Source organism: Orcinus orca, chromosome 1, assembly GCF_937001465.1.
Source record: "Orcinus orca chromosome 1, mOrcOrc1.1, whole genome shotgun sequence".
NCBI lineage: Eukaryota > Metazoa > Chordata > Mammalia > Artiodactyla > Delphinidae > Orcinus > Orcinus orca.
Window position 1 is genome coordinate 98,401,174 of NC_064559.1, and position 21,935 is coordinate 98,423,108.

Sequence of the window (21,935 nt, forward strand, 5' to 3'; positions counted from 1 at the left end):
AGCTGATCTCCCTGTGCTATGCAGCTGCTTCCCACTAGCTATCTATTTTACATTTGGTAGTGTATATATGTCCTTGCCACTCTCTCACTTTGTCTCAGCTTACCCTTCCCCCTTCCCTTGTCCTCAAATACATTCCCTATGTCTGTGTCTTTATTCCTGTCCTGCCCTTAGGTTCTTCAGAATCTTTCTTTTTTCTTTTTTTAGATTCCATATATATGTGTTAGCATACAGTATTTGTTTTTCTCTTTCTGACTTATTTTACTCTGTATGACAGACTCTAGGTCCATCCACCTCACTACAAATAATTCAATTTTGTTTCTTTTTATGGCTCAGTAATATTCCATTGTATATATGTGCCACATCTTCTTTATACATTCATCTGTCGATGGACACTTAGGTTGCTTCCATGTCCTGGCTATTGTAAATAGAGCTGCAATGAACATTGTGGTACATGACTCTTTTTGAATTATGGTTTTCTCAGGGTATATGCACAGTAGTGGGAGTGCTTGGTCGTATGGTAGTTCTATTTTTAGTTTTCTAAGGAACCGCCATACTGTTCTCCATAATGGTGGTATCAATTTACATTCCCACCAACAGTGAAAGAGGGTTCCCTTTTCTCCACATCCTCTCCAGCATTTATTGTTTGTAGATGTTTTGATGATGGCCATTCTAAATGGTGTGAGTTGATACCTCCTTGTAGTTTTGATTTGCATTTCTCTAATGATTAGTGATGTTGAGCATCCCTTCATGTGTTTGTTGGCAATCTGTATATCTTCTTTGGAGAAATGTCTATTTATGTCTTCTGCCCATTTTTGGATTGGTTTGTTTGTTTTAAAAATATGGAATGCTTCACGAATTTGCATGTCATACTTGCACAGGGGCCATGCTAATCTTCTCTGTACCATTCCAATTTTAGTATATGTGCTGCCAAAGCAAGCACAGTAGTATGTTGTTTAATCTCCACATATGTAAATTTTTGTTGTCTTCATGTAATTAATTTCTAGTTTAATATTGTGTTCAGAAAGACACTTGATATGATTTTAATTATCATAAATTTATTAAAACTTGTTTTGTAGCCTAACATATGATCTATCCTGGAAAATATTCCAAGAGCCCTAGAGAAGAATGTGCATTCTATTATTTTTGAGTGTAACGTTCTGTATATATCTGTTAAGTCCATCTGGCTAACACATCCTTTAAGGCAGATGTTTCCTTATTAATTTTCTTTCTGGTTGATCTATTCACTTATGTAAGTGGGGCATTAAAATCCCCTACAACTATTACTGTCTATTTCTCCCTTTAGGTCTGTTAAAATATGCTTTATATATTTAGATGCTCCTATGTTGGATGCACAAATATTTATAAATGTATTCTCTTGTTGGATTGACTCCTTTATCATTATGTAATGCCCATCTTTGTCTCTTACTACCGTCTTTGTTTTAAAGCCTATTTTTTCTGATATAAATATAGCTACTCCAGCTTTCTTTTGGTTCCGTTTGCATAGACTGTCTTATTTCATCCTTTCACTTTGAGTCTGTGTGTGTTCTTACATCTAAAATGACTCTCTTGTAGACAGTATATATATATGGGTCTTGTTTTCTTATCAGTCAGTCACTCTGTGTATTTTGGTTGGAGTATTTAGTCCATTTACATTTAAAGTAACTATTGATAGGTATGTACATATTGCCACTTTGTTAATTCTTTTCTACTTGTGTTTGTAGTTCTTCTGTGTTCCTTTTTTTCTTCTCTTGCACTCTTCTTTTTTTAATAGCTTCCCAAATTTTATATTATTTTTATTCATTAAGTGAATAATTATTTTAGCTACAAAATATTTAAATATACAAGCAAGTGAAATTATATGTTCAACAAAATTAAATTACAATCATTGATGTGTTTCCAAACATGTTTGTTCTTTTGAATTTATCACACCAAATTTACAAGTGTTAGTTTTTCATCCTAAACAATCTTCACAATGTTTTAGAAATTTAAATGTTATCTTTCAGATAAATTTTAAAATCACCCTGGTGTCTCTGTAAGAGTGTACCAGTTTAAATTATAATTATTTTTAATTGAAGCATAGTTGACTTACAATATTATATTGGTTTCTGGTATACAACATACTTATTCAATATTGTTCTGGATTATACTCCATTTACATTTATTACAAAATAATGGCTACATTTCCTATGCTGTAGAATATAATTATTTATTTTATACATAGTAGTTTGTACCTCTTAATTCCCTACCCCTATCTTGCCCCTTGCCCTTCCCTCTCCTCACTGGTAATCACTACTTTGTTCTCTGTAGCTGTGAGTCCTTTTCTGTTTTGTTATATTCGCTTGTTTTGTTTTTAGATTCCACATATAAGTGATGACATACAGTATTTATCTTTCTCTGTTTGACTTATTTCACTAAACATAGTACCCTCTAGGTTCATCCATGTTGCTGCAAAGGCAGAATTTCATTCGTTTTTTCTGGTTGAGTAATATTCCATTATATATATATATATATATATATATATATATATATATATATATTCAATATATATACCACATCTTTATTCATTCATAGGTTGCTTCCATATCTTGCCTATTGTAAATAATGCTGCTATGAACATTGGGGTACATGCATCTTTTTGAATTAGTGTTTTTGGTTTTTTTAGATGTATACCCAGGAGTGGAATTACTGGATCACATGGTAGTTCAATTTTTAATTTTCTGAGGAACCTCCATACTGTTTTCTACAGTGGCTGCACCAATTTACATTTCTACCAACTGTGTACAAGTGTTCCCTTTTCTCCATATCCTTGCCAACATTTGTTATTTGTCTTCTTTTTGATGATAACCATTCTGACATGTGTGAGGTGATATCTCATTGTGGTTTTGATTTTAATTTTCCTGATGATTAGTGGTGTGTCTGTTGATCATCTGCATTTACTCTTTGGAAGAATGTGTATTGAATTCTTCTGTGCATTTTTAATTCTGTTTTTTGTTGGTTTGTTTGTTTTTGATGTTGAGTTGTATGAGCTTTTTGCAAATATTTTCTCCCATTCAGTAGGTTATCTTTTCATTTTGTTGATGGTTTCCTTTGCTTTGCAAAAACTTTTAAATTTAATTAGGTCCCATTGTTTATTTTTGCTATTGGTTCTTTTCTCTTAGGAGACTGATCCATAAATATATTGCTGCAATTGATGTCAAAGAGTGTTTTGCCTCTGTTCTCTCCTAACAGCTTTTTCACGTATTACATTTAGGTCTTTAATCTATCTTGAGTCTATTTTTGTATATGGTGTGAGAAAATGTACTAATTTCATTCTTTTACATGTAGCTCTCCAGTTTCCCAGCACCACTTATTGAATCTTTTTTTCTTCCTTTGTTGTTTGATGAATTTTTTTTTTACTGTTATGCTTATATTACTCTCTCTCTCTCTCTCTCTCTCTCTCTCTCTCTCTCTCTCTCTCTCGGTATTTACTAAAGGATTGTTTTGTGGTTACCAGGAGGCTTTTGTATAATAACATAACATTCTATTTTAAATTGATAACAACATAAGTTTGATCCCTATATCTCAAAATTTTTACTTTCCACCTCACAGTTTATATCTTTATGTCTTGTATATCCCTTAACTAATGATTGTAATAGTTGTTTTTACTGCTTTTGTCTTTTAATCTTTATACTAGCTTTATGTGATTAAACCACTAAATTTACTATATATTAAACCACTAAACCATTAAGCCACTAAATTTACTATATATTTACCTACTATATATTTTCTCTCATATGTTTTCTTGTTAGAAATTAAACTTTTTTTTTTTCATTTTAAATAAGTCCTCCTAACACTTCTTGTTAGGCCAGTTTAGTGGTGAAAACTCCTTTAGCTTTTGCTTGTATGGAAAACTCTTTCTCTCTCCTTAAATTCTACCAGATAACTTTTCTGGGTTAGAGTATTATTTGTTGGATTTTTTATTTTTTGTTTCAACACTTTGAATATATCATTCCACTCCTTTCTGGCCTGCAAAGTTTCTGCTGGAAAATCTACTGTTAGTCTTATGAGTGTTTCTTTATACATAACAAAATATTTCACTCTTGCTGCTCTTTAATATTCTCTCTCTGTCTTTAATTTTGACATTTTAATTATAATGTGTCTTGGTGTAGTTTTCTTTGGATTCATCTTATTTAAACTCGGAACTTCGTGGATCTGGATGTCTATTTCTTTACCCAGGTTAGGGAAGTTTTCATCCATTATTTCTTCAAGATTTTTGCTATTTTCTCTCTCTCCTCTCCTTCTGGTACACCTATAAGTTGAATGTGTGTCCATTGGGTTTTGCCTCATAAGTTCCTTAAGCTATCTTCACTTTAAAAAAAAAATTACTCAATTTATTTTTTGCTGCTCTGATTGGGTGAGTTCTACGGCCTTGTCTTAAAGTTGACGCATCCTCTTTTATGCTTCATCTAGTCTGCTGTTGAATGTGTCTAGTGTATTTTTCAGTTCAGTTATTGTATTCTTCAGCAGTGATTTCTATTTGGTACTTTCTCATATTTTCCCTCTTTTTGTTGAAGTTTTCCTGTGTCCATCCATTCTTCTCCCCAGGTCAGTGAGCATCATTATGACCATTACTTTGAACATTTTATCAGGTAAATTACTTATCTCTATTTCATTAAGGTTTTTTTTTCTTTCTAGGTTTTATCTTGTTCTTTTATTTGGAATATATTCCTCTGTTTCTTTACTTTGCTTGACTCTGTTATGGTTTGTATACAGTAGATGAAATGAAGCCCTCTCCCAATATTGAAGAGTGACCTCATGTAGGAGATAAAACTTATTATTCAACCCTGCTCCAGCTCTTTGTCATCTCTCAAATCTTTGTGCTTCGTCAAACAGACTACTATATTTTTAAATGCTCCCAGTATTTGAGGATATGCCAAGAACTCTCAGAGTTCCTAAGAGGAGTATCTCAATACCTAGTTTCAAGCTGTTTGGAAGCTCTGTTCTTTTTTCTTAAAATTGTTTTGCCTCTTGAAGGTTTACTGTCTTTCCATACAAATTTTAAAATTGTTTGTTGTGGTCTGGGAAAAAAATGCCATTGGTATTTTGATAGGAATTGCATTAAATCTGTAGATTGTCTTGGGCTAGTATGGTCATTTTAACAATATTAATTCTTCCAATCCAAGAACATGGTATAGCTTTCCATCCACTTGTGTCATCTTCAATTTGTTTCATTGGTGTTTTATAATTTTCTGTATACAGGCTTTTTACCTCCTTAGGTAGGTTTATTCCTAGGTATTTTATTCTTTTTGATTTGATGGTAAATGGGATTGTTTCCTTAATTTTTCTTCTGATAGTTTGTTGTTAGTATCTAGAAATGCAACAGACTTCTGTATATTAATTTTGTATCCTGCAACTTTACTGAATTCATTAATGAGCTCTAGTAGTTTTCTGGTGGCATCTTTAGGATTTTCTATCTGTAGTATCATTTCATCTGCAAAAAACTATATGCCAATAAAATAGACAACCTAGAAGAAATGAACAAATTCTTAGAAAGATAAAATCTCCCAAGACTGAACCAGGAAGAAATAGAAAATATGAACAGACCAATTACCAGTAATAAAATTGAATCAGTAATTTAAAATTTCCCAAAAAACGAAAGTCCAGGACCAGATGGCTTCACAGGTGAATTCTATCAAACATTTAGAGAAGAATTAACACCTATCCTTCTCAAACTATTCCAAAAAATTGCAGAGGAAAGAACACCTCTGAAGTCATTTTATGAGACCAACATCACACTACCAAAACCAGACAATGATATCACAAAAGAAAAATTGCAAGCCAGATGAAATAAAATTTGTATTTTAAGGCAAGAAAAGAAAAAATGACCAGTGAGATTAAAAAAATATCCAATTCACCAATTAGAATATGAAAAGATGCTCAATTGCATAATTCACCAGGGACATGAAAATTAAAACTGCATTAAGATAATCCTAGCACAGTGTCTAAAGTTTACAAGAGTATAATACCAATATCAGTAAATATTTTACAGCAACAAGAACTCTCACACACTGGTTGATAAGGTAGGAATTAGCACAACCACTCTCCAAAATAATTTAGCAGTACCTTCTAAACTGAGCCTTCTAAAATAATTTTAAGAGCCAGGAATTCTTCTCCCAGGTATATATTCAACAGATATGCGTGCCCACATGCACCGAGAGACCTATACAAGAATATATGTAGCAGAGCTATTTGTATTAGCTTCAAAAGCAAGTAAAAGCTCTTTGTTCCCTTGAGGTCTCCTGCTGGACTGAGATGGAATAATCTCTATTTACCCTTACATGCTTTTCTTGTCTCAGAATGAAGTAGGTAGGATATAACATAATATATGTAAGGTGATATGCATTTGCAGATATGAGATTAAATGTCCCTTAAGAAGACCAAGGTATGGACTCAGAAAGAAAGGGTGGGGAAAACTATTTGAAAATAAGGAACTGGCATTTCTCATGGCAGCTAATGTCTTAGTGATCTTTGCTGTCAGTATACCAGGATGGAAACTTGAGTTTTAAAAAGTTATAAAATCAATTCACAAACATAGTAAATTTTTAAAAGTTAAACAGTATAGAAAGACATAAAATAAAATGTCTCTTTCCCATCCATAGTTCTTCAAATATAATCACTATTTTAGGTATACTTTCCAGGAAATAAAAAAGGATACTTTGTCAGTTTATATACACATGTACTCTATTTTTTACATCTACCCCAATGTGTTAATACTACAAATACCAATCAACTCCTCACTTTTTTCTCTTCACATTAATCAAGGTTGTCTTGCCTTCTTATATGTGCAACTTTATCTCATTCTTAATGTCTGCATTTTATGTCATTGTTTAGATGTATCAGAATATTCTTAAGCAGTCCTATTATGTTGCTTCAAGTGTTTTGGCTATTATGAATAATGTCACAAAAACATTATTTTAGAGCTATCTTCCATATTTTCCTTAAGGTATTTTCCAAGCAATAGAAATGTGGGGTCAAGGATGAGCTTTTTAAAACCCCTAACATTTATTTTTTCACTTTGATCACTGGGCAGGAAACTTTGATTAGTAGTTAAGGATGGGTACTTCCACTTCCTTTTTTCTAATTTACTAATGCATCCTGCTCTTTGAAAAAGCTGTTTCTCAGATGTCTTCCTTGGGGCTACTGTGACAGTGTACAACTAACTGTAAGATCAAGGCCAAACCTGGTATTCCTGAGAAAACCTCTCTTTTGGTCTCAGCCCTGGGCAGGCCAAGTCTTCATGCTGCTGTGGGTATCACTGCTGGTCCTGGGTAAGTAGAACAGCTCAACGTGGGCCCTGGGTGGGGTTGGGACAGCACCTCTCTACCATGGACCTGGCCTTTTCTTGGGGCTCAGCCCCTGCTCAGAGATTCTTTTCTGCCTGGGGAGATTATATTCTCTGGCTTCACTGTATAGCTCAGCGATTTCTCCCTTGAGGCTGAAAGCGTGGTCAGAGCTTCAACTTTACAAAGAAGGAAACCACAGTGACCACAACACTTAAGGGTTTATTCATTTTTTTCTACAACAAATATTACTTGATAAAGTCCAGAAAATGTATTGTGTTTGCTTGTTCATATTGTCTCATTCAGAGAAGACCCTAGTTTTCTCTCTGCAGAGGAAGAGTGTTTATCCCTTGTATGACAATGCCAGAACATGGTGCTGGACATGGGAGGGAAAGTTTTCTAATACAAAAGATGTCTCCTTCTTTTGCACACGAATGCAAACCACAGCTGTGATTGTCAGATAAAGAACACAGGGAGGGGGAGACAAAGACCGAGACTCACAGGGAGAAGTGGGCAAGGCAAGGGAAAAACCTAAGATTCATGACATTCTTTCTTTTTCCCTCCAGGTTTATTGAAGTATAGTTGACAAATAAAAATTGTATATATTTAAGATGTACGAGATGTTTTGATATACATATATTATGCAGTAATAACAACAATCAGCTAGTTAACATTTCTCTTACTTCACATAATTACCGTGTGTGTGTGTGTGTGTGTGTGTGGTAAGAACACTCAGAATGAACTCTCAGCAAATTTCAACAAAACATTATTAGTCACCATACTCTACATTAGATATCCAGTACTCCTTCGTCTTACAACTGAAAGTTCATTTCCTCTGACCAACATCTCCCCAGTTCCCCTACATCCTACTCACTGCCTGGCAAACACCATTTTATTCTCTGCTTTTGTGAGTTCAACTTTTTCAGATTCTACATGTAAGTGAGATCATGCAGTATTAGTCTTTCTCTGGCTTATTTCATTTAGCATAATGTCCTGTAGGTTTATCTATGTTTTCACAATGGCAGGATTTTTTTCTTTTTCTTAAAGCTGAATAATATTCCGTTGCATATATATATATGCAACGGAATATTATTATACACCACATTTTCTTCATCCATTAATCAGTTGACAGACACTTAGATTGTTTCAATATTTTAGCTACTGTCAATGAATATGGGAATGCAGGAATCTCATCAAGATACTGATTTTATTGCCTTCAGATACATACCCAGAAGTGGGATTGCTAGATCATATGATAGTTTTACTTTTATTTTTTTTAGGAACTTCCATACTGTTTCTGCATAATGACTGTGTGAATTTATATTCTTACCAACAGTGTACAAGGTTTCTTCGTCAACACTTGTTATCTTTTTGTCTATTTGGTCTATCTTTTGTCTATTTTGCCATTCTAACTGGTGTGAGGTGTTATCTCCTGGTTTTGATTTGCACTTCCCTGATGATTATTAATGTTGAGCATCTTTTTATATACTTTTGGACACTTTTATGTCTTCTATTAAGAATATCTATTCATGTCCTTAACTGTATTTTAATCAGGTTATTTGTATTTTGCTGTTGATTTGTTAGAGTTCCTTAGACATTTTATATATTAACCCCTTATTGGATATATGGTTTGCATATATTTTCTCCCATTTCATAGGTTACTCTTTATATTGTTGTTTCCTTTGTTGTGCAAAAGCTTTTACTTTTGATGCAATCCCATTTGTTTTAGTTATTACTTTTGTTGCCTATGCTTTTGGGGTTATATCCAAAACTCATGTCCCAGATCAATGCCAAGAAGCTTTCTCCCTATGTTCTCTTTTAGTAGTTTTACAGTTTCAGGTCATATATTTAAGTCATTAATCTACTTTGAATTGATTTTTGTACATGGTGATATATAAGGATCCAATTTTTTTTTTCATGTGGATATTCAGTGTTTGTAGAATGATTTACAGGAAGAACTATTCTTTCCCCCTTGTGTGTTTTTGGCACCCCTTTTGAAGATCAGTTGGCTGTAAAAGTGTGGACTTATTTCTGGGCTCTCTGTTCTTGATCCATTGATCTATATGTTTATTTTTATGTTAGCTTTGATTACCATAGCTTTGTAATAAAATTTGAAGTCAGGGAGTATAATGCCTCCAGTTTTGTTCTTCTGGTTCAAGATAGTTTTAGCTTTTGGGGGTCTTTGTGTACCTATTTCAGTTTTTTTCTTTGTGATTACTATGGGACCTTATAAAATATAACAGACAATTTAAGTTAAGAAATGTATTTCAATCACATATTAAAACTCTACACTTTTAGTTCTCCCCCCCATTTTGTTATGGATATCACAATTTACATATTTTATATTGTATATACATTAACAAATTGTTTTAGCTATAGTTATTTTTAATACTTTTGTCTTTTTAAACTCTTTTCACTGGAATTAAATGTGATTTATATACCATTATATAGGATGCTACGGTCTGAATGTTTGTTTCCCCTCAAACTTCATATGTTAAAATTTTGACACCGAAGGTGATAGTATTAGGAGATGGTGGGACGTTTGGGAGATAATTATGTCATGAGGGCAGAACCATCATGAAAGAGATTAGTGCCCTTGTAAAAGAGGCCAAAAAGAGCCCTCTTATGCTTTCTTCCATATGAGATTATAGTGAAAATATAGCTGTCTATGATGAAGTGCACTGTACTGGAGATGAGTCTGCCAGTGCTTTGATATCGGACTTTCCAGGCTCCAGAGCTTTGAGAAATAAATTACTGCTGTTTATAAGCTACCCAGTATGGCATTTTTTTCATAGCAGACTGAATAGAATAAGACCCAGTATTCAGAGTAGTCTGAATATAACTATACTGATCTTCCTCAATTCATGATGAGGTTATGTCTTGATAGACTCACTATAAGCAGAAAATACCATAAGTCTAAAATGCATTTAATACACCCAGCCTACTGAATATCATAGCTTAACCTAAACTGCTTTAAGCATGCTCAGAACACTTACATTAGCCTACAGTTGGGCAAAATCATCTAACACAAATCCTATTTTATAGTAAAGTATTGAATAGTTCATGTAATTTATTGAATACTGTACTGAAAGTGAAAAACAGAATGACTGTATAGATACAGAATTGTTGTAAGTTTACCCTTTTGACTGTGTGGCTGACTGGGAGCTCTGGCACACTGCTGCTGCCCAGCATCACAAGAGAGTATCATACCACATATTGCTGGCCCAGGAAAAGATCAAAATTCAAGGTTCAAAGTATGGTTTCTACCAAATGTGTATTGCTTTTGCACCATCACAAAGCTGAAAAATCATAAGTCAAACCATATATATACTCACCTTTAACAGTGAATTTTATAATTTCATGTGTTTTCATGTTGCTAGTTAGTGTTCTTTAATTTCAACTTGACGAACTTCCTTTAGCTTTTCTTTACAACAGGTTTTATGGTAGTTAACTTTCCCAGCTTTTGTTTATCTTGGAAAGTCTTTATCTCACCTTCATTTTCAAAGGACAGATTTGCCATGTATCGTACTTTGGGTTGGCAGGGTTTTTTTCTTTCAGCATTTTAATTATCCCACTCTCTCTAATGATCTGCAATTTTTCTACTGATAAATCCACTGTACGTTTATTAGGGTTCCCTTGTGTGTGATGAGTTGCTGTTCTTCTGCTGATTTCAAAACTTTCTCTTTGTCTTTGACTTTTGAGAGTTTGATTATAATATGCCTTGGACCTTTTGATGTCTAGCTTATTTGAGATCCTTTGGGAATCATGGATCTAGATGTTCAATTCCCTCTCCAGATTTGGGAAGTTTTTAATTATTTCTTTAAACAGTCTTTCACTCTTATTCTCTGCTCCTTCTGGGACTTCAATAATGCATATATTGATTGGTTTAATGTTATCCCATAAACCACCTAGGTCATCTTCACTCTTTTTTGGTCTTCTTTCTTTTTGTTCCTCTAACTGGGTAATATGAAATGGCTTGTCTTTGAATTTACTGATTCTTTCTCCTGCATGATCACTTCTGCTATTGAAGGTGTCTATTGAATTTTTCAGCTTAGTCATTGTATTCTTTAGCTCCAAGATTTTTGTTTTGGTTCTTTTTTATGTTTTCTATTTCTTTGTTAAACTTCTCATTTTGTTTATCTATTGTTTGTGGATTAATTTACTTGTCTGCTTTTTCTTATAGTTCATCGAGCTTCTGTAAGACTATTATTTTGAAATGTTAGTCAAGCAGTTCATGGATCGTTAGGGTAGTTACTGGAGCTTTATTAGTTTCCTTTGATGTTGTCATATTTGCCTGAAAAATATGATCTGTGTAGCTCTGCATTGGTGTCTGTGAATTTAGAAAAGCAGACACTCTTTCTGGTATTTACTTGTTTGAACTGTTAAATACTCTTGCTTCTTCCATGAACTTATAGGATTGCCTCCAGGATCATGGTTGAGCTTGGCTGGAGCTGGATCTCATGGTTATTGCTGGGTCTGCATTTGGGTCTGAAGTTGGCAAGCCTGTTACCAAGGGCATGGATGGGTGTGATTTCTGCTAGGTCCCTGAGCATTCTCTCATTGGGTTGTTTGGCTGGTCCCTGGGAAGTCAGGACTTCCCTGAACTTCAGAGAGTGGTACTGGAGTTTGGTCACAGGATGGCTTTAGGACCACAGTCAAGTTCAAGACATGAAGTTCTGTTGTCAGGGATGTCTACAGGTGTGGCTTTCACTGGGTCCCTGGGTAGAACCCTGGACAGGCAAGACTGCTTTGGACTACAGTAGAGTGTGACTCACAGAACTGCTTCAGAAATAGAACTCAGGTCTGAGGCTGGTGGGCTTGCAACCAAGGGCATGGATGAGCATGAATTCCTCGGCAGAAAAGGCTGGTGGCAAGACAATGGACAAGTGGAGCTAGAGTTGAGTTTACAGGAGAATAAGGCAGCTTTCATTCTGTAGCTGGGATCATAGTCAGTGAGTCTTCTACCAGCGCATGTGCTTGTCTTCTCAAAGTGGCCCTCCTTGGTCTTGGGCTCCAATGGGGTTTCACAATCTCTAGATCTCAAAACTCTCAGTTTTTGTTTGTAGATGGCTGCCAAAACTTTGTTTCTGTAGAGGGTGGAGACAAAGACTAGAGACCTCCTCTTCTACCATCTTGTTCATGTCACTCCCAACATGTGACATTCTCTTTGTGCCTGTGGGTGTGTATAAGTCTATCAATTCACACATATCAACTGGTTCTTTTTTTACCAAAGTTGAAAATATTAGAATAAAACATATTTGTTCAACAAATTATTTAGTAACATTAATACACAGCACTATGCTAGGTGCTGAGAATGATGGGAAGACACGGGAGGCAGCATTTCTGTGCTTAGGAAGCTCATGATATAGAAGGACCTTCAACAAGGCCAATGTACAAGAAATATCTATGTAACAAGATCTCAGTTAAACAATTGTCCAAGCAAAGTTACCAATGATTGTAAAAGTGGTTAAAAACTATATGCCAAGTAGCTGGTAATGACTTCATGAAACAGATAGACGGTAGGAGATGGAAGGGGCAGGGAAGAGGTGCAGCACAATGTGAGAAAAAAAGACCCCATAGTTGGAAGCTGCATGGAATACTCCAGAAATAGGAAGCACATCCTTGTGTGGCACCAAAACAAAGGAGCAGGATAGGGTAATGGCCAGGAACATGTGCTTTGGGGTCAAACAGGATGGGTTCAAATAAATGGGTTAAAAACTCAATTCTGCCCTTAACAGCTACTTAAACAGTTTCTGGTCTGTAAAATGGGGATAATCATAGAACTTTCCTCATAGGGATAGTTAAGAAGATTACATGAAATAATGTATGTGAATATCTACCACAGAGAATACACTCAGAAAAATATTAGCTACTTACAAAACAATACAAATCCATGGTGTCAAGATATTTAGAAAATGGCAAATAATCCATTGCTCTGATTATAACACTTAGGTTTGGATTATTTCTTATCATCCCCATGTGGACAGAGATAATATCCCTTTTGCTCACTGCTGGATTTCCATTGTCTTGTCCAGTTCCTAGATACAGTTGGCATTCCACAAATTTCTGTTGAATGAATGAATCAAATCTGTCCCTCATCTGGAATGTGTAATCAGTTTACAAACTAGTCAATTTTGCCTCCTCTGCCTCTCCAATACCCTTTTCTCAAACCCGTATTCTCCCAAGTAGAGATACTTACTAACTTAGTACTTTAATTAATTCATTACTCAATAAATGTTTATGAAATGTCTCTTATAAGCCAGGCACTGTTATAAATTCTGCGTGATATTTGGTGAACATGAGAAGTCCCTGCTTTCACATAGCTTCTATTCTAGAGAAGGGAAAGTAAACAAACAAAGTAAACAAGCAAATAAGATAATTTCAGATAAACATTCTGAAGAAAATTAAATATCATCATCTCTTGCTCTGCCTTCCCTCCAGTCCTTCTGCTTTACATCTGCCAGAGTGCTCCAATAAGTTACAACTTTTAATCTTGTCACTTTCCTACTTGAAACGTTTCCATGGCTCTCTGTTACTTTTATGATGAAACCATAGCTACATACCATCCATAACTTAGACCCTGCCTATCTGTCTAATTTGATTTCCCCTAAACTCTCTACCTTCCAGAACCACTCCTGCATTCAACTTCTAAACACCAGTGCTATTTCTTCACATCTGTGCCCTTTCTGTCTTAATTACACCCCCCATCAGCTCTTGCCACACACAAACACCTTTGCCCGGCTGACTCCTATGTTCTCATTCAGTCTTCTCAAGCATCACTTCCTTCAGGTATCTTTCATGGTCCACCCACCCTCTTTGCCACACACTGACTCACATACACAGACCCTGCATACTGGGATGGGTGACCCTTCTGCCTTCAAGATGCCCATGTGTATTTCTGTTACTGCACTTATACCCTGTATTATAATTATATTATTTTGCTTAGGGTTTCTGTTTATCCCACCAATCAATTTCTTTTATCAGATACCATTTTTTATTCATCTTTTTTATTCACGCTTTAGTCCAAGCACAATGACCAGTATAAATAGACATTTGACAAATGACTATTACATTAAAAAATAAATTTTAATGAAAGAAATAATAAATGAATGAAAAAAAAAACAAGCTTTCCCTTTGAAAAGCCAAAGATTCCTTGCTCTGTGCTCATCTCTGGCTCTTTATATTTTTACAGCTCCTGTCAGTGGACAATTTGGTAAGTTTTCCTTTCTTATGTACTTCAGTGTCCCTGGATAAGAGTGTCTCCCTAATAAATATGAAATATTTGTGATGATTGCCTGAGGATCTCTAATATCTCCTGTTTCTCTTGCTGAGGTCGGCAAAGATGTGAAAGTGTCACCTGGTCTATTGGCATTGCCTAAGAGCCAGGATAGCCATGTGGTTATCCTCTGACCCTCCCTGGAAGAAGCAGCAAATGTACAAGCAACTCCTGGCCTTCACTAGGTCCTGCACTTACTCCTATTGCAAATGGACCCCAGATAACAAGGCAGGACATCTTAACTCCATATCAAATGCACAGGACTTGGGATAAGATGTTTTCCAATCAGCAAGCCTGCAAAACTTCTCTGAAAACATCACACTGTGCAGATACCAGTGGGAATGTTGCCTTCTCTGAAGTTTTAGGAGTAAAATCCTCCAGGAAATGTGTGGGGAGCATAAGAACATCCAACAAATGGTCCCTTAAAAGAAAGAAATACACAAAAAGAGGAGATTGAGGGAGGAGACAAATTGTCTGTATCCCACATTTTTTTTAAGTTCTAACACTTAATTGCCAATCTTTTGGGTCAGAGTATTTTGGCTATTTGAGGACTCATAAATAGCAAGAACTCACTACCACCTCTCTCCTGTCCAAAATCAGCTGCCCAGTGTTTCATCCTTAATTAGATCACCTCTGGATTCTAGCTAACAACTTGTCCATTCTTTGCTCTACCACAATTAGCTATGATGGGATTTTTCTGGGCATTTCCTGGATATGATCTATAAGATGAAGGTGTTAGACAAGTTAATCTCTCAAGCTTTTTCCAGTGCCAAAATCTTAATATGATTTATCCTTTTTTGGAAAGTGCAAAATTGTGATTTTAACAACTCCCTGGGAAGTTCTTATGAGTTTATGAACATGATGAAGTGGCAGGGGCAGGGGATGACATTTCCCAGGATCCAATTCCATAACAGACTAACCTACCATTTTTTTCCCATTGACATTTGGCAGTGAACCTTTCCTGGTATCACCCTCTTGAAATCATTTTGCTCGTTGTCATCCCCTCAGCAATCACTTTCTGCTGGGTGAGTGCTTTGGTTGAAACACAGACTTGAGCAATCAGTGACCTTCCCAGGGGGGTTTCTTAGGGATTCTCCAAAGCCAGGACCTCCAGTCTGGGCCTCACAAACCACTGTGATGGGGACTGCAGGCCACTCCACCTCAGATTCTTTCTCTTTCATCCACAGCAACTGAACCAAAATCTGTAATTTTCCTCCATTCTCCATGGACCACTGTCTTCCAAGGAGAGAATGTGACACTGACTTGCAAAATATTTCACTTGGATGCATCAGAGAAAATAAAATGGTACCGTTGGTATCTTCTGGAAAAAACACAAAGTGAAACCTCAGGAAACACCCATGAGGTCCATGAATCTGGAGATTACAGATGCCAGGCCCAGGACTCACCCCTGAGTAATCGTGTGGGCTTGCTCTTTTCTCCAGGTGGGAAAGAAATGAAAGAAAAAAGTTTAGTAATAATAAAGTTACCCAGAACTCAGCTAGATTTACTAATTCAAAAGCTATAGAAATAGGGCCCAGGAATTTATATATTTTACAAGCTGCTCAGGAAAAAGGAAATTTGAGAAGCAATTTATCTGAATGGTTTCTGAAACTATGTATAGTTTGAGGCTTATAAAATTTATTAGGAATAATAATCTACATGAGGATTTGTTAATATTTGACAGATAGATAGATAGTTTTATAGATAGACAGAAATTTCCATTTCTGTCCTAAAGCCACCTGTTTTGAGTTGAAGCAGTATCTTTCTAGTTATAATGCTCTTTAATTTAGTGAACAAGGAAGCAGTATAGTAGCAAAGAGCTAAGAGCTTCTTTGACCTGACAATTCCCCTCTTAAGAATTTACCTACTGAAATAATCATAGATATATACAACCAAAATTGAAGAACATTAAATGGTCAAGAAAAGAAAACTCATTAAATGAATTACCTTACTGCCGTTGTAGGAAAACTTTGTGGTCATTGAAAACCAGATTAGGGAATGATATTGATGACATAGGAAAGTGTTCATAGCAAAGTAAGTGAAAAGCAAGTTATCAAGTAGATAAATATTTTAATTTCATAAAAAGAAAAGAAATACACACAGACTCTCATATACATGTACATAGAAAAAAGAACTTGAAAAAATCTGGGTGGTGTGATGATAAGATTAATTTACATTTCCGTTTACAAAATTTTCTCAAACATATGTGTTCCTTTTAAAACCAGAAAAAAAGAGGGATTTCCCAGGTGGTCCAGTGGTTTGGACTCTGCACTTACATTTCAGGGGCACGGGTTTGATCTCTGGCTGGGGAACTAAGATCCTGCAAGCTGCGCATCATGGCCAAAAAATAAAATATAAAATAGATAGATAGATCGATAAGACCAGAAAAAAAGAAATGATAATTATTTTAAGAATCCTTTTTCCTAGTCCCTCTCTTATAAAATCTATTGGAATAATAATGAAAAGAAGGGAGAAACAATCAGATGAAACAAACAACTGTCCATGTGTTTCCTACAGCCAACCTGATCCTGCAGGCTCCACTTGATGTGTTTGAAGAAGAATCTGTAATTCTGAGATGCCGAGCAAAGGCAAACACAGTACTGAAAACTATAAAGCTGTACAAGAATGAAAAAGTCCTGGAAGATCACACTGTGGAGATACCAGTGGGAATGTTGACTGACTTCCATATTCATCAGGCAAGTCTGAAGGACAACGGCAAATATCACTGTACTGGAGTTAAGGAAGATGATCAGTTGGTTTCTTCAAACTCGGTCAAAATCGAAGTCCAAGGTAAAGCCTTCATTATTTTGTGAAATAGGTTAGTCTAAAGGAGGACCCCTGAGATTGTAGAGGATAAAGAGGGTGGACTGTAATACCATTGAACCTCAGGGCACAGTCCTACAAGGAACAGAGAAAGTATTACTGTGCTTTGGGCTGAAGGATATTAGTAATCAAAGGTGGCATCTCTTCTGCCTGCTTTTGTGTGCTCTGCTTGCTCGTGCTGAGGATGAACTGTGTTTTTCTCCAGAGCAGTTACAAGCCTCACTGTTCCAGGGACTGTTTTGATTCTTCTCTCTAGAGCTGTTTCCACGTCCTGTGCTGAAAGCCAGCTCCACCCAGCCCACTGAAGGAGGAGCAGTGACTCTGACCTGTGAGACCCAGCTCTCTCCACAGAGGCCAGATGTCCAGCTCCAGTTTCACTTCTTCAGAGACAGAAGGTCCCTGGGGTCAGGCTGGGGAAGTTCTCCAGAATTCTGGATCCACACCATATGGAGAGAAAACTCAGGGTCTTACTGGTGCCAGGCACAGAGCATGAATCCCTCTGTCCAGAAACAGAGCCAGAGATTACAGATACAGGTGAAAAGTAAGTGTTAGTGAGGTGAGACTTGCTAAGACTGGGGCTGGGAAGAGCCGGGCAGAGTGGCACAACAGTTGTTTATTTTTTTCTTTCAATCCCATGAGATACAACTCTTTCTTTTTCTTCTGAAGTTTCTCTTCCTTGACACCATTTTTTTTTCCTGGTAGGCCTATAGGCATAAGCCATGGGCTGTGGCAGAGCCCTCCGACTGGGCTGGATGGACTCTGCTCAGCCAGATGGACAGATTCCTAGAATGCTAGATCCCTGGAGCAGAGCACTTAAGAATAAAAAAACAAAGGACAGGAGATTGGGGAGTAAATAGTTTCAACTTGCTGTCTTTAAGGATGGTGTTTTATCCACGATTACTTTTCCCTACATCTCTGAAACTGTGTAGGTCCTCATGCATGAGTGCTAACCAATTGTCAAATGCTTCTTCTGATTAAATTTGACCCATCTCATAGGAGACGTGTTTGAGCATTAGGAAAGATGCAGATCTGGGGCGCATGCTTTCCTGAATGAGGAAGGGGTGAAAGTGGTAGCATTCTCCATAAATTCACTCCCATTCCTAAGCAAAAAAGAAGGTTCTATGTTTCTTCTACACTATCCAGAATTTATTAATCTTTGTTCTCCAGTCACAGTCAACAGGTTTTCCTTAGGTCCCTGGTTTGGACTGGAAAATTGAAAGGAAGTGGAGAGGGTGTTACCCAACAGTTGCAAAATAGTAATTTCTAGCATAGGATCTCCCCTAGCATAATTGATGGAACCCCAGTCTCAAACCCTACTCCCTCTCTGTTCCCAGGTATCTTCCCTTGTTCTTCAAGCCCCCAGGATGACTCAGAAAGGCACTGCCCTAAGCCAACATCCTAGTGTAAAACCACAACCACCTGGAGTATAGAACACTTTCATCACAGATTTTCCCAGTTTTAGGAGGACTGTTATGTGTCCACATCCTCTGATCATCTAACTGACTGGCAGAGGTGTTAAGAAGTGCTTATTCCAGGGCAAGCTTTCTGTATATGCCAATGATTGATTTCCAGCTAGCCATTGCAGTTGTCACAGCTTCAGAACAAGCACCTCTGATGGCAGGTCTTCCTGTCCCCTTCACCATCCACCACTTCCCCCACAAGCAACACCACTGTTGGGCACCGGGTGTAATTTCTAGAATGATTAGTCCATGTTCTAACAGGTAGGGCATGAGGGGAGGGTGGGCAGGGTTGCCTCTTTTTCTTGTGCCAGATGCTCCACCATTTCATTAGGGAGTTGAAGTTCTCCCAAACCATGGATGGACCACAGTCACTCCACCACATTCTCCCTCGTCCCAAGGAACAAGCCCAATTCTACTCCAGGCCAACTTCCCATCGGGTCAGCAGACTTAGCCCTTCCCATTCTGAGACTCTTCTTCTATGACTCATTCTGTGACACCCCAATACCAAGAATCCCACATGTCATTTTTATTCATTTAGAAGTTGTTCCTGACATCCGTATATACCCTCGCCCAGAGTTGGTGTTTGAAGGGCAGGAGCTGGTGCTCATCTGCTCAGTAAATGGAGTTCCAGGCCCCATCACAGTTTCTTGGTACAGAAAATTCAAGCTGAGGACAGAAAGAAAGCTTCACACTTCCTCAAAAACAGAATTCAAGATCCCTGTGGTGCAAAACAGCCATGATGGAGAGTATTATTGTGTTGCCAGCAATAGTCGTTCCTCCTTCCGCAGTGACCCAGTGACCATCAATGTGAAAGGTATGTCTGCCAGATATTGTCTGAGGGATGGCTTTTCAAACTTCGTGAAAACCACAAGGTGGTTGGGTGGGAGTGAATGTTGATAGTTGCCAATAATTTACTACTCTGAATAATCTACCAGAAGTTAGAGACTAACAGGAGTGGGATTTAGGGATAGAAGGAGTTATGGGAGCTTTTGGAAACTCCTAGAAATGGAGGTCAGAGAAAGTACTCAGTGATTGGCATATGTCTGGACTCTTCATATTTACAAATTACTTTTTAGCTTAAATGCAGTGGCTCCTGGGATAAAGCCAGAACAAACAGAATTTTAGAACTGGAACAATCTGGGACCATGTGTCTTCATAAGCCTCATTGATTTAAGGATGTGCAGGGATTCCCTCCCTCCCACTACCTTGTTGTCTCTTTTAGTTCCAAATGACACATCCTTTCACCACCCTCAGGGCTCCTAGGGCACAGGATATTGGGAAGAATGAGATAGAGTTCCAGATCTTCCCTGTGAAACCAAGGGAGCCTCTCTTTCAATTCTGTATCAGTTTTATCATGAGGCTGAAATCCTGAGGACCCCAGACCCCTATAGTAGAGGAACATCCCTAAATCTCTCTGCCCACAGAACATTCTGGGAATGACTCCTGTACTCAGACAATGACCTGGGGACCCAGGCAGTGAGGAGAGGCCACTCTCCATCAGAAGTGAGTTAAGTCTGACCACCAGAAGTCACAGGATCAGGTTGTTTGTTACCCCACAATCTAAAGACAGCAGCTTCAGAAATTCACAGGCTTTTGGTTCACATGGCACCACGGCAGGTTCATTGCCTCTGCTTGGCAGATCTGAGCTCCTTCCTGTGACCACACTCTCAGGAATTCCTTACAGTGAATCATCAACAGTAAAATACACAGTCTGACCAAAACTCTCCTAACACAGCTGTGAAAATTTTTCAGGGTCCAGATGCTGTCAGAGTTCACCATTATTTGGTTTAGATGATACACAGTCTTTGATTTTTCTGTCAATCAAAAAAAAAACATAGTCCAGCGATTCCTGGGTCTAATCTTCCTGTTACTGAATCCCAACAAATCTCTACTCCCTTACCTACTTCCTGCTTCTTCCCCAATTCATCTATATTAGTTTGCTCAGGCTGCCATAACATAATACCACAGACTGGGTGGTTTAACAACAGAAATTTATTTTCTCACAGTTCTGGAGGTTAAAAGTCAAAGATCAGGTGCCAGTTAGATTGGTATTTAATCAGGGCTCTCTTTCTGGCTTGTGGTAGGCCACCTTATCTCTGTGTCCTCACATGACCTTTCCTCTGTGCCCTGGGAGAGAGAGAGGCCTCTCTCTTCCTCTTCTATGAGGACACCAGTCCCATCTGATTAGGGCCCCACCCTTATGACCTCATTTGACATTTATTTCCTTAAAGGCCCTATCTCCAAATACAGTCATATTGGAGATTAGGGCTTCAACATATGTATTTGGAAGGGACACAGTTCAGTCCATAACACCATTCTAATATCCCCATTGGTTCCCAGGGCTTTGAACAACTGTCTCTATCTTGTGGGCCTCATCTTTCAACAAGTTCAGATACCATCACACCCCTTAATATGTCTGCAGCATCTGTCTCTCTCCCCCTCCTTGGTCCCTGGCATCTACAGAATTCACTGTTTTTCTCTTTTCTTTCTTTATCCTTCAAATCCCCAGATGCTTGAGTTTCCAATCAATCTTAGTAGTTCTCAAATCATTTCTCTATCCCAGAGTTGTGGAGATATCTGTTGTTCCAATCAACAATTAATTATTGGCAATAACCAATGTGCAAATCCATGTAGGATACAGACAGGTAGCAACATCACAGTTACTCCAACCATGTAACTATGGTTACTGCACCACCCCAAACTACACCACCTACTTTACCAGTATCTGATGCCATCTTACACTGAAAGCTATTAAGGTAGTTGTGGTAGTGAGAGGAAAATAGCTTCTGTAGAGCCCTATGCTGTTTCCTTCATTGGTGGCAAACTCCAGTTCCACTTTCAAGGAGATGATATGATTCAGCATTAGACCATGAGTAAGGAGACAGACTCAGGTCCTATCTGGCCCTGAAAACAGCCCACTGAGGGACTACAGGTGGATCTCCTTTTCCTGACTCAGTTTTCTCACCTGTAAATAGAGAGGGTCAGGCTGGATGCAGGGAGAGTGTAGGAACAGAGGAGAGCATCCTGGAAGAGTATGTGAATCTGGAACAGAAATGG

The 21,935-nt window shown here is 37.4% G+C and overlaps 1 protein-coding gene and 1 non-coding gene across 8 annotated transcripts in view; one reads left to right on the plus strand and one right to left on the minus strand.

Moving 5' to 3' along the window:
- Nucleotides 1–833: 833 nt before the first annotated feature.
- LOC117198383 (U6 spliceosomal RNA) lies at nt 834–940 on the minus strand. Its single transcript, XR_004479534.1, has one exon. It is a non-coding gene; the product is annotated as a U6 spliceosomal RNA (small nuclear RNA).
- A 6,218-nt stretch (nt 941–7,158) lies between these two features.
- FCRL5 (Fc receptor like 5) overlaps nt 7,159–21,935 on the plus strand; it is a 49,807-nt gene continuing 35,030 nt past the window's right edge. For all 7 annotated transcript variants that reach the window (XM_049694357.1, XM_049694364.1, XM_049694375.1 and 4 more), the window contains exons 1-6: nt 7,159–7,307; nt 14,512–14,532; nt 15,783–16,037; nt 17,113–17,385; nt 17,675–17,959; nt 19,417–19,692. In XM_049694357.1, coding sequence (XP_049550314.1) covers nt 7,277–7,307; nt 14,512–14,532; nt 15,783–16,037; nt 17,113–17,385; nt 17,675–17,959; nt 19,417–19,692 — 1,141 coding nt within the window. In that variant the 5' untranslated portion in view covers nt 7,159–7,276. The remainder of the gene's footprint in view (nt 7,308–14,511; nt 14,533–15,782; nt 16,038–17,112; nt 17,386–17,674; nt 17,960–19,416; nt 19,693–21,935) is intronic.